Source organism: Leucopleurus acutus (assembly GCF_964270905.1).
Source record: "Leucopleurus acutus genome assembly, chromosome: 15".
Lineage (NCBI taxonomy): Eukaryota > Metazoa > Chordata > Mammalia > Artiodactyla > Delphinidae > Leucopleurus > Leucopleurus acutus.
Genome location: NC_139157.1, coordinates 28,266,954 through 28,280,194, shown reverse-complemented (window position 1 = coordinate 28,280,194; position 13,241 = coordinate 28,266,954). Strand labels below are relative to the sequence as shown.

General features: G+C 37.0%; 1 protein-coding gene across 4 annotated transcripts in view; it reads right to left on the bottom strand.

Annotated features, from left to right (window-relative positions):
• Window positions 1-12,996, bottom strand: part of HBS1L (HBS1 like translational GTPase) — an 81,812-nt gene extending 68,816 nt beyond the window's left edge. For all 4 annotated transcript variants that reach the window (XM_082855619.1, XM_082855615.1, XM_082855616.1 and 1 more), the window contains exons 1-3: window positions 12,859-12,996; window positions 9,368-9,433; window positions 851-979 (exon numbers count right to left, since the gene is read on the bottom strand). In XM_082855619.1, coding sequence (XP_082711745.1) covers window positions 851-979; window positions 9,368-9,433; window positions 12,859-12,901 — 238 coding nt within the window. In that variant the 5' untranslated portion in view covers window positions 12,902-12,996. The remainder of the gene's footprint in view (window positions 1-850; window positions 980-9,367; window positions 9,434-12,858) is intronic.
• Window positions 12,997-13,241: the final 245 nt, after the last annotated feature.

Genomic DNA, 13,241 nt, shown 5'->3' with positions numbered 1-13,241 from the left:
TTCTTGATTTGGCTAGCAGCTGACATATATTTTACCAATTTATTCAAAGATCAGCTCTCAGATTCATATACTCCCCCCTTCCTGTTTTTAAATTGTTATAAATTTTCAATTTAAAAACATTTCTAGAACAAAGCCACACTCCACAGAAAGAGCAAATCAGCTCAGCCCTGCTCATTACCAACGGATGGCATTACTGTTATACTTGGTGATTTTAGGTCTACTACATTGTTCATCAATCTATAGCTTGAGTAGTATGTTTGAAACAATGTCATATTTGAAATTTATTTATAAAAGGCAAAAACCAAAATATAATATATCTTTGTTAAAATGTTTAAGAGAACTAAAAAGAAGCAAACTCAGAACCAATGCCATTACCATTTATGAGTTCTACCTTGAAACTTAATTTACGTGACTGTGACCAATCAGGACACTGTATAGTATTACTTCAGACTTAATTTGTTTTTTTAATAAAAACCAGACTTTTGGAACCTAACATTTTGCAAGGAAATGAGCTTCTGTAATCTAACCATAAGCTCTACATAGAGCTTATGAAACAATAAATATTGCTAAAAGAAAACAAATCATTGAAGTTTCTCTCCTAAGGAGATTTCAGTAAAAAATTCCAGTTATTAAATAACAGCCACACAATTTTTCAACCATACAGTTAACCATCTAGTCCTCATAAAATATAATAAAATGTAAATTTTCCTTGAAGATATAAGATATAATGGTAGTTCATACCATTACTACCCACGATCATTATTATGAAAAATAAAATTGATAATTTCTGGTAAACTGATTATTAATCATTTTCAGATAAGAAACATAGATAGACTACTTTTTACTATACCTTGATCAATTCCGCTTAGCTGATGGTTCAAAAGAGAATTGGAGGATTCTTTCAAATCTTCATAATCATATTCTTCTACAGGTTCAACAACTGAAGGTCTGTCACGTCGTGAGTAAATAAACTGAGCAGCTAGAATATACAATGATTAAAGAATGTTGTACTATAGCCATTTCCCATTAACTTTTTTCTTTAACAACAGTTAAAATAAAAATCAAAGATTCTGACCTACCACCTACAGCCATTTGCCCACATTTATAATAATGGATGAAAACAAAGACAAAACATATCACACCCAAATTCTGCTCAAATGTCCTTACTAACCTAACCATTCACTAGCCTCTTATAATTGTCTCCCTTCTTTCCTTCTATCTCATAAACACTGAGCTTACTTTCTCCACAGTTTTCAAAAATTATCTTTCCTAATCCTTGCCTGCTATTCCATCTTCTCTGAAATTGTTTCTTTGATACAAATACTTTAAACCTCATATCAAATTTGTTCATTTGCATAATTAAAAAATACCAAAAACAGACTAGATTTTCACTTTCCAAGAACTACTAATTTTGCCTGAACCCAAGAGTTGACCAAAATCATAGGCCTTAACTTTTTTTTTTTTTTAAGATTTTTTTTTGATGTGGACCATTTTTAAAGCCTTTAGTGAATCTGTTACAACATTGCTTCTGTTTTATGTTTTGGTTTTTTGGCCACAGGGCATGTGGGATCTTAGCTCCCCAACCAGGAATCGAACCCACTGCATTGGAAGGCGAAGTCTTAACCACTGGACCGCCCAGGAAGTCCCCATAGGCCTTAACTTTTAAACAGTTTATACTTCAATCATACACTGAGACTGTATATTAGTGTCATATACCTAACTTTGACTTTCAGACAGAAGTCTGTGCTACTCTGCAGTATTGGCAGTGTCATTACTCAATATATAACTGGGCATTATATTTTTCATTAATAGGTAGAAAGACAAAATATCAAAGTGCCAACATATGCTTGAGTATCATACACAAAATACGTGTGAGCAAAGGAGAGAATCATCATGAATGCCCAAAGTGTTCACTCTTCCACGTCAACTGGATGCCCACTGAACTCAAGTCCTGGAGAATGTGTTCAATTGCCAAGGAATAAAATTAAAGAATAAGTTTAAGAAGGATAAAAACATCAATACAGTATTCTAAAGGCAAGGTGTTATCAAGGATTTTATATTATTTAGCTTTCTGGAAGAGCACATAACATGTATGTCTATTGCTCAGAGTTCCCACATTTGACTTTTGTGCATGTTTTCAGGAAGGCACTATTCATGAAAGGGAATCTCTAACTGCATTCAAAATGTAAAGATACAAAAAAAAATATATATATATAACATTAGCTGAAACTTAAATGCAATTATTTTCCAATAGTATATTATATCAAAAAAAATAAAATAAAAAAAAAATAAAACTCTAAAACCAAAAAATTATGGAACGGTATCTTTATATTGCCCTTGTTTACATAAAAAAAAAATGTAAAGATAACACATATATAGACAATAGAAAATACTATGACTTAAGGGTAACACCTATACTCAGACGGTCATGGCGTAAGTGCTACTTACTTATAGTATAAATCAATGATGGCCTTACAGATTAGCAGGAAAGGCAAAAAAAGAAAAGGTAATGACATATTTTATAAAGCCAAATGAGTAGTACAGATGACAAGTGCTACAGAAGCATAGAAGATTAAGTAATCACTGAAGACTAGAGCAGTTATAATAAAGAAGGCAAGAACATCAGAAAAACTGAAGAAGAGGTGGAAGACATCCTGAACAAGGAGAACAGAATAAGAGAAATAAAGAGCAGTTGAGAGAATTTTATCTATTCTGCTATAATGCATGTTTCCTTAACATAAACTAGTTTATACCAAATGGTCAACAGGCGAATGATGACAGTAACATTCAGGTTGCTTTGGTTTATGAGATTTTCCCCCCAACACTTTGTAATGCAAATACAAAGTTCAGTAACACCAACCATAGAACATTATACTGTAATTGGAATTGTACTTTAATGCCAGATAGCCCCACATTCTTCCTCTTGGCTCCATTTGGCCATGTGTCCTGTTTTGTGCATGCTTACCGCTTGGCTCTCTAAGACCTGTGAGTATTTTGCCTTTGCAACATTACTCATTAGTTTCAACTCTTCCTTACACCTCTATCAAGCTTCTACCTTTTTGTTAAATGTAAAGTCCCATATATATTGGAATATATCTTTATTAGGAAGTTAATGTCATTTTCCAAATGTGCAAGCACTTTTATTAGATGATTACTGGTTTATTAGTATTGATACTTTACGGGCTGAGTGGTCTGTTATGATCCTATTTTTTCCCAGAGGTTTTGCTATTTTTTAGTATACAATTTTAAAGACCACAAGGTTTTTCAAAAATGTACATATTATGCTATATACATATCACTATTTTCCCTCCCTCTTGTGCAAGTAAAATACAATACTGCCATTATAAAGTCAACATGGTTAAACAGCAGGAAAAATATCCTGTTTCACAGATTTTCTAAGATGACCACTTTTTTCATATGTTAAAAATCTCAGAATGAGGGATGTCTTACAATCAAATGGCATCTTAGTATTATATAATACTTAGACTGACAGCTGATTATTTTTTAAGTGGTACGTAAAATAACAATATGTCTTACAATCCATGGCATCTTAGATACAATAAAATGTGGTAGCATTAAAAAATGTAAACCAGGCCATTTTGTGCCTGATGATTTTCAAACTACTTTCCTGGCTGTAATTAACTATTCAGTTTAGCCTAAAAGTAACAAATATACTTTCCCCAACTTTCTCTCATAGCTCTGAACTGTGAGGAAAAACCTAAGACAAATCAAAAATTAAGTGAGTGGGCTTCCCTGGTGGCGCAGTGGTTGAGAGTCCACCTGCCGATGCAGGGGACACGGGTTCGTGCCCCGGTCTGGGAAGATCCCACATGCCGCAGAGCGGCTAGGCTCGTGAGCCATGGCCACGGAGCCTGCGCATCCGGAGCCTGTGCTCTGCAACGGGAGAGGCCACAACAGTGAGAGGCCCGCGTACCGCAAAAAAAAAAAAAAAAAATTAAGTGAAAGAAGAAATCAGATACGTCCGTGAACTATTTTCACTTAGGAAATACTGACAGGGAAAAAGGAAGTTATCAAAATCCAGGATTCTACTCTACCCCCAAGGAGCTATTCTTCCTGGAGGCTTCCTACCCCTTCCCACATACAAATCCAACTCAGAAACTGTGGCCATTGTTTTAGAAGTAAATGATGGTTGGATTTGCCCAGGAGTGCAGAGGGATGGTGGGTAGGAAAATTCCCCAGGGAAAATAGTTGCTGGGGAAAAAAGAAGTATCCAGATCTCTGAAGTTGAAATGAGAGCCAAAAGGCAACAAATATGATAAAAAAGAGTGAGAGAAAAGCAATGGAGAGAAAAGGATAAATATAAAGTACTCTTCTTTTCTAAAAATTTAATCACAAACTTTGACAGAAATGCTTTCTGAAAAATTGGACACCCATAGTGACTTTTACAATTTAAAGCATTTTGATAAACATAAAAATTCAGAGAATTCAAAACCTGACTCTGCAATTGCCTAATATTGCTTCCTAAACATCTTAAAATAAAAATCATGTGAGGCACTCATTAAAGATACAGCTTTCTAGGCTTCTTCCCCTGGAGGTTCTGGTTAAGTGGTGTTGGAATGGGGCAGGGAATCTCTATTTTTACAATTACTCCCAGCTGACTGGTATCATCAGGAAAGGGAGGAAAGAGCCTACAAGTCTCCCCTTTCATCTGTCCCAGATGTAGTCCACTTTGTATACTGTCATCAGTTACTTTCCTAAAACATGACCCCCTTAACTAAAAAACCTTCAATAAGCTAAAACTACACACCTAAAATTAAAAACCATCTTCCACAATTTGGCTATTTCCTTTCTGAGCCCTCTTTGTGCTGCAACTGCATTAATCATGTGAGTCTTCCCAAACATGCCTCACTTAGAGGCCACTGCTCAAGCACTGTTGTTTCCTCTCTAGGATGCCATTCTCACTCCCAAATTTACCAGTCCCAATCCCACCTCCTTCCAGAAGCCTTTCCAGACTCCTTCAGGCAGGACTACTTCTTTACCCACCATACTGTCATTTGAAGGGAACTTTTAACAAGCTTCCTTACATGTTAATTGATGCTCAATAAATTAACATGGAATGGACTGAATAAGGTTTAACTACTGTTAAATTAATCATACAAGGTGGCCATGAGACTGAAGTGGCTCTAACGCCTTGGTTGCAAAGGGAAAACCATCCAGAGTCAATCCTGCAAAGGCCTCAGGATTAAGAACAACCAATCACAGAAAGCCAACTACTCTCCCCCAAATAATGTAATGGGTTAAGCTGCAGCCAACCAAATAATTTCCTTGCTTTGCTTCATGTCTTCTCTATAAAATCCTTGCCCCAGCTCCTGTTGGTGGAGTGCTCCTAACCACTTCCAGTTTGGAGCTACCTGATTCAAACTGATATCTGCTCAAATAAACTCTTAAAACTGTTAATATGCTTCAGTTTGTCTTTTACCACTTCTAATTATATTAGTTGAAACAAGATTTATAACTGTTCAAAGTTTTATTTATAGGCTCTTTTTGCTATCACCAGCTCCCTAATGTATGTTCAATATTCAGCATCAAAGTCAATCTTTCTAAAGAAAAAAAAAAAGCTACAACATTTAGAAATCACCTTTCCATCAAGAAAACTGTGCTTAGCAGAGTTAAAAAAATACATAATAAAATTTAGAGAAACTCCTATTAATTGATAAAGTCATTCAATTACCAGAATTCATTAGACCATGAATTCAATCATCTCTTCGATGACATTAGCTGCTTCTTTAAGAACAGAAAGTATCCTTCTAAAACTATTCATTTTTAATTGAAAATTGCTTGGAAAAATATACCACTAAAGAGGAAAAGTGTCTGATCTTACTACTACTTTATACATGTTCTGGAAAATTTAAAAATCCAAAACTACATGCTTTTGTTAAAAATACCAGTTTGTCACAGAAGAAAGTCAAAACCATTTAACTATCTCATGCTTTGATAAAGTAGGTTGACTTCCTGGAGTATATACAAAAGTAACTCTCAAAGAGTCAGACTGTCCTGAATATGAACCACAGACAAGACACATATCAAGGGCTGTGAGAGACAAGGGATAAACTATGACCTCAAGAAAGGTAGGCCATAAAAGCAAATCTCAGAAAAACCCCTTCAGAATGCCTGACCTTGTGTAGTGTTAGCTCATTACTCAAGGTTAAGCATGATTTATTTAGACAAGCCTAGATAAATGAATGCATTAATCTGCAATATTAAGATGTCTTTCAGTAGTCCCTCTCCCTATGAAGGTTTCCTTGTGCAAGCCATAGTCAACCAACTTCCAAGTAGACCTTAGCTCCTGCAATTATCTCTTGAATCTATCTGCAAATCCCCTGCTGTCACCCCTGTCCTAAACAAATGGTTCTCAAAGCAGTAGCTGTGTCCCACCCTCAAGAGTTTCTGACTACGGGGTGGGGCCCAGAATTACTTTTCGAACAAATCCTCAAGTAATGCAAATGATACATGGACCACATTTTGAGAACACAGTCCTGAAATATCCTCATCTCCTCTAGATTAGTATAATAGTCTCCTAACTACTCTATCTACAACCACTTATGTACCACCTTCAATCCAGTCTCTATTATATGAGATTTTTTTAAAAAACTCAAATCTAATTATCACACCCACATCACCTTCTCAGTTTCATGAACATGCCATGACCTTTACTTCACTTGTAACACTAGTTAGTGCTACCAGACATTACTTTGTCACCTTGTCAACTGATGATAATGAACTGTAGGCACCCCAAAAGGTTAACCCATAGAGTTTTTTTAACACACTGCAAATGACAAGTGCCTGGGAGGTTCCTTGGAAAAACTGAAATTTCTTTTATCCCTAATCCCTACAAAATATGGTCTTTTTGAATCACTGAATAAGAAGCTTTAAAGGAATGCTGATTAAGCCGCCTCTCAGCTTCTAACCCAGTCTCTTTACTCTGCTCTGTGACGCTGGGGTTGAAGTCTGCAAAGCACATTTCTTCTATGACAGCTGGCTCCCTTTTAGGATGAGCCAACAGGCAGATGCTAAAGGGAGACTGGAAGGCTGGAAGAGGAACACACATGCTCCTTTCCTTTTTGTTTCTTATCTGGTCACCATCACCCCAGCAACACTTCATCTTGCAGAAATCATTTGTTCCAGTAACTGCAATTTATAGCAGTTTGCAGTTTTTCCAAAACTCCCAGAACCAGCTTCAACCATGATCATACAGCCCGCTAGAATTCCCTCTTCAAAAGGCTGAAGCCCAGCTTCACAGTGTCCCTTCAGAGACACCAGCCACAGAGCATCCCCTCCCCAGGTCTCAGTCCCAGCTCTACAGTCCCTCCTCTGAACTTCAATGGCAAAGCAACAAAGCAGAACCCTCTTGTTACACATCTAGGTCCCAGCTCAAAGGAGCCCCCCACCAGATTCTAAAGGTTGGCTTCAACCTTGTCCATTGGTTCCCCTAGGAACTAGAGATGATAAATGCTTCCTAAAGTTACTACCTCCTTGATATTTTGGTTTGCATTTTTTGTCTCTAATACCTAGTTAACAACTTTTTACATTAGAATCTCTCTGGCAAAACAACTGGTGTAATTTCTATCTTCTAATAAAATCGTGACTGATAACAGTGTAACACTAAAGGAAGAGAAGAAAGGCTCTGATTAGTTAGGCTAAATGATTAAAGTACACATAAAGAGCTAGATGCATTACAGAGTAATAAGTTAACAGGAAAAAAGATGACAGGAAGAGTAGAGGTGCTATGACAACTTCTAGAGCACCTATGCCTTTATAAAGAAAAAGAAATTCTAAAATGTCAGAAGGGACATAGTGGGTCTTCAGAGACTAAGAGGAGGCATAAAGCAGGTTCACAAAACAGCTCAGGAGACGATAAGTTATTAAAGACAAGGCACACTGATAGAAATTTTAATTACTATATTAAACCTTCCAACTTGTGGAAAGTGAGTTTTATGAATTATATTTATGCTGTACATAGCTATATGTAACTGTACCCGCTTTTATGGCATAGTAAAATTTATCAAGGCATTTTAACCAACTGTTTATGGAGTAGGCTAAAATTTGAAGACAAACGCATTTTTAGGGAAATTAGTAAGAAAAGGTCTGGATCAAAGACACTGTCTCTCATGTACCACAATGTTCACTGCAGCACTATTTACAATCGCCAGGACATGGAAGCAACCTAACTGTCCATCAACAGATGAATGGATAAAGAAGATGTGGCACATATATACAATGGAATATTACTCAGCCATAAAAAGAAATGAAATTGAGTTATTTGTAGTGAGGTGGATGGACCCAGAGTCTGTCATACAGAGTGAAGTAAGTCAGAAAGAGAAAAACAAATACTGTATGCTAACACATATATATGGCATCTAAAAAAAAAAGGTTCTGAAGAACCTAGGGGCAGGACAGGAATAAAGATGCAGACGTAGAGAATGGACTTGAGGACACAGTGAGGGAGAAGGGTAAGCTGGGACAAAGTCAGAGAGTGGTGTGGACATATATACACTACCAAACGTAAGATAGATAGCTAGTGGGAAGCAGCCACATAGCAGCTGGGTGCTTTGTGACCACCTAGAGGGGTGGGATAGGGAGGGTGGGAGGGAGACACAAAAGAGGGAGGAAATATGGGGATATATGTATATGTATAGCTGATTCACTATGTTGTAAAGCAGAAACTAACACAGCACTGTAAAGCAATTATACTCCAATAAAGACATTAAAAAAAAAATACATATATATATATATATAAAGACACTGTCTCTGCTGTAAAGAACATAGGAAATGTTTTTGTTATATGGTCGCAAAGAAGAAATTTTTCAGCAAATGAGACAGAAGATGCAGCTCTTATTTGGAATCCTACAGGAATTTGAACTCTAAATCACTTTGCAGTTCCATCAGAAGTTTGAATTACATGTATTTGGTTTATTTACAGTAGATAAAGTACTGTATGAAGGGAAGTCTATGCATAACACTTCAGTGTTTCTAATATTCCAGATTTTCCTGGGAATATAAAATTAACTGCTGTCTTCCTTCAGAAGTTTTAGATTTTCATTATTGACTAAATTACCATTTTAGTCAATTCAGATTAATTGCATGCTGAAAAGAATATCGGAAAACCATAGTTTTCAGAATTTTCTTCAAACTGTTTAAAGTCAAATGATGGAATCAAAATTTTAAATTCCATTTGTAAGTTAAGAAATTATTTTATATACCTTTAAAGTTCACATACAATTATCTTTCTAAAGGGTACATAATATAACAGTCTCCTGGAACATGCTTGTCCTAGAATGACAATAACATTTACTTAACATTTTTAAATACCCAAATAATGAAAATCAAATTATTTTTAAAAATTCACCTGTTGATGGTGAAATACAATAATCATCCTCTACAGACTGGCCATAGAGATCATCATCTTCAAAATCTAAAATAAAAATACAAGAGATAAATTCACTTACAAGTTCTTTTTATATTCTTAGTTATTAATGAGGAAACATCTGAATTCTCTCCGAAATAAATTAAATTAAATTAATTAAATTGTTCATCTAAATTAAAGGAACTTAGAATGTCCACTTTTCAAAAAAAATTCTAAAAATTCTACCCAAAGTAGGTATTTACGGACTTTCTATATTTATAAAGACATACATGTTTTTAGATTTTTAAGCTAATTGAGTTTTAAGAAGTTTTTCCAAGTTTTCACTTCGTGTGATCAAAGAATAATCCCATACCCCATGTACTTGAATTGTCCTTCCAGTATTGACAAAAATCTGAAATAAGCCTTCCATCCATTTTTTCACCAGATGCCTGCTCTAAGCAAAACATTTATTTTCCATACAACTGACTAGCGCAGGGTATACAATCAGACCATGAAGGCAGTTTTTCTTCATGTAAAGCTAGGTAATGCACAAAACCCAGCTTATCCTAAACTCCCCTCTGCTCTAGCTAATTGGCCTTTTTTCAAACTGACTACAATATGCTCTTTGCCCAGATTTTCCTACCGCTGTTTCCTTCTCCTAGTTAAGGTTCCAGCTCAAATGTCATCTATTTCCGAAGTCTTCCCTGACCACTCCGGGTAAAGCAGCAAGCCCTGCCTGCCGCTTTTATTCTCTAGCACACTCCTCTAACTGAATGTCTTCAAAGCACCATACCTGGTTCACTCCATTGACTATAAGCTCCTTCAGGGCAAGACTGTCTAGACAACTACCTGACACATGCTTGGCATAAATTAATACTTGTTTTATTATAAATTAATGAAGCAATCTATAAAACCCCACAAAGAACATAAACATGTTTACATAAGTGTATTTATTCATTCAACAAATACTAACACTATGCCAGGGGCTATCAGAGACATTTGGGGTACAAGACTGAGTGGCAGGCACATTCCCAGATCTCTACAAACCTAAAATCTAACAAGGGAAGACAGACGAGAAAACGAGCAATTATAAAATGATATTACGAGTGTTTGAGACATAAGAATACAGAATGATCTGGGAACACACATAGGAACAACAAAAACAGAATTGGGAGTGGGGTGGCTAGGGAAAGATCCCCAGGAATATCATATTTTAAACCAATTCCAAAGGATAGTTAGCTAATTTCTGAGGGTATTCATGTAGCAGCAGCAGGAACAGCATGTTCAAAGGCTGAGACCAAGTATTTATGGCAAAGAAAAATTACATAAATGCTACTATTGGATGAAAATGTGTAAATTTTTACACATTCAATAAATTATTAGATCACAATCCCGACTTAATAAAAAATACTAGCAAATAAATGAGAAGCCATTCACAAAAAAATATATTTGGATATTAAAGACAAGAATCTTTTTATACTGGGTCAGTTTTTCAGTACTGAAATGAACCCTAAAAGTGTTAGAGTATCAGAAGATAAAGAGAATTCTTTCCTGGGATTTTTGTCAAGTGGTTCTTTTCCTCAACAATATTTTGGAGTATTTGCTGCACATAAAGCATTGTACTGGCTAATGGAGTAAATATAAAAATAAAGTATGGGCTTTGCCTTCCTGGGACTTTTATTAATTAGTAGGTGAGGCAGTCTTGTAAACTACTACCCATATTACAGAGAAGAACACAATGAGAGTTAAGGAGAGGAGCCAATAGATTCTGGAGCATAAAAATCTCTGTAATGAAAAAAAAAATCTCTGTAGTGAAGTTATATTACTTTTGAGAATTTTTAAATTATTATCTGAGAGAAGGGAAAGCTTAACTGAGAAGAGAAAAAAACTGGACACTTAAAATAAGTAGAACTTTCACAAGCAAGAAAAGGGGATGGACCTCCAATGCTATAGGAACAGCTTGGTTATGATGTCATCAACTGTTCCAAAGAAATCTGAACCTGATGTGGGGTGGCTAAGGTGAGAAGATACTTAGCACTCACTCCCTCAAGCCAAGCACCTCTCCTTCAGGATGCCTTCCTTCACATACGAGTTCTGCTTAAAGTCCTCCGACTCATTCTGAACAGTTGTTCTCACTTAAGTAGCTCCCATAGCACTTCATAATCATCCGTTATTTGTGTATTTCCCTCTTTAAACTCCCTCAAACATCTTGCTGTTGGTCCCCAAAGCTCAAATAGTACTCCAAGCACTCAATGTTGATTGAGGACATGATAAATATCTATTAAAGAAATGCGTAAGTAGTAATTAGACCTATTCGTGTCTTTTACAGCATATTTGCAAAAATATCTCCCAGGCTAAAGTCATTTCTCCCAGGCTAAAGGTAACAGTGGTCCACAGGCAATACTTAACATCCACCGCAATACTGAAAAAGAATTCCATTCTGAAGTGACCACCAGGAACCTAACACGTGCCAGGCTAACTGGATCACTGCCTTCAAATGCAGCAAAGGGTATTAGCTGCCCTCCGCTATGATTAGAGCATACTGATGTTCTAAAATAATCTGCTGGGAATGCTAATAACCACCACCAATATACTAAGCCCACTGCATGCCCTGTACTCAACAAAGTGATAGATCTTTATTCATTTGCACTCCTTCATACTTGTTTACAGTTTTAGTTTGTGTGATGCTTGGTGATGCCTACAAGTATCCACTGTATAGAAATTAAACTTCTGGACAACATTCATATTTTTTTATTTCACTTTTAAAATCAGTAAGTCCTTTTAGAAGCCCCCTTTCTTCTAACACTACTTTTTTTTCCCAAAAAGTACATTTATATTCAGCATGACCAACCAAGAACTGAGTACACACCTCAAGATCATCCGATCAACTTACTCTTTGGGCCTTTTTAATGTTTTTTTTTCTACCATCTCCTAAGTTTCCAATTTAACTTGAAAAGCATAGAAAATAAGTTAGCTAATTCAAGCCAGGGTCTGCACTAAGTGTGTAGGAACAAACACACAAGATTTACCCTTTAAATCTAACAGTTACATCAGAACGGCTGAATGTAAGCATTAGGTCAATCCTTGTTTTACAAATAAGAAAGTTTCATGGGCCTGTTTGAAAGGAGGGTCGGGGAGAGAAGCTCGAAGTAGGAAAGTGTGTAGCCGACCTGGGGGGAAACAATGGGAGAGGTAATAATGCTTACGTGGGTAACTATCACCGGATCCCAACCTTTTCAAAAGTCCTTCCCATATGAGGCCCTGCAGCATCTCCCCTACCCTAAATAAAACCAATCCCAGAAGGAGAAAAACACTACTTAAAACAACGCCATTCGGTGGAGCTCAGGCGTCCTGTAATTTTCTCCAAATGAGCCTCCTCTGAACGCCAACCTGGCACCACTGACGAGAAACTAACATATGGAAGTGAGTGCCAACCGGCTGCTATCCCGGCTGGAACGATAAAAATGACGGCCCGGCATAACCCTGCCACCTACCTTCATCGTAGTTATAGCCTCGGACATTCCGATGCCTGGCCATGACGGCGGAGAGGGCGTTCGCCACAGCCGCTTACAAACTACCAGCTCAAACACTGACAAGGCGCCAACTGCGGCCTGCCGATTACCTATACGCCATCTTGGTTTCCGGCAGGCCTCAGCGCTGAGCGCCTGCGCACGCACGACGTCTTATCTGAGTACGGCAACCTCTCAGGGTCATTCGCCTCTCTGAGAACGCATGCGCACTCATGCTCACGGGAGGGGTGCGTTTCGGCGAGGCCGCGCCCATAGATAAATTGACTGACGGGGCTTTCGCCGGAGACGAATTACACCGCTTATAATTTGTTAGTTTGGACGTAATATTTCGAGTCGGGATCCTTGAC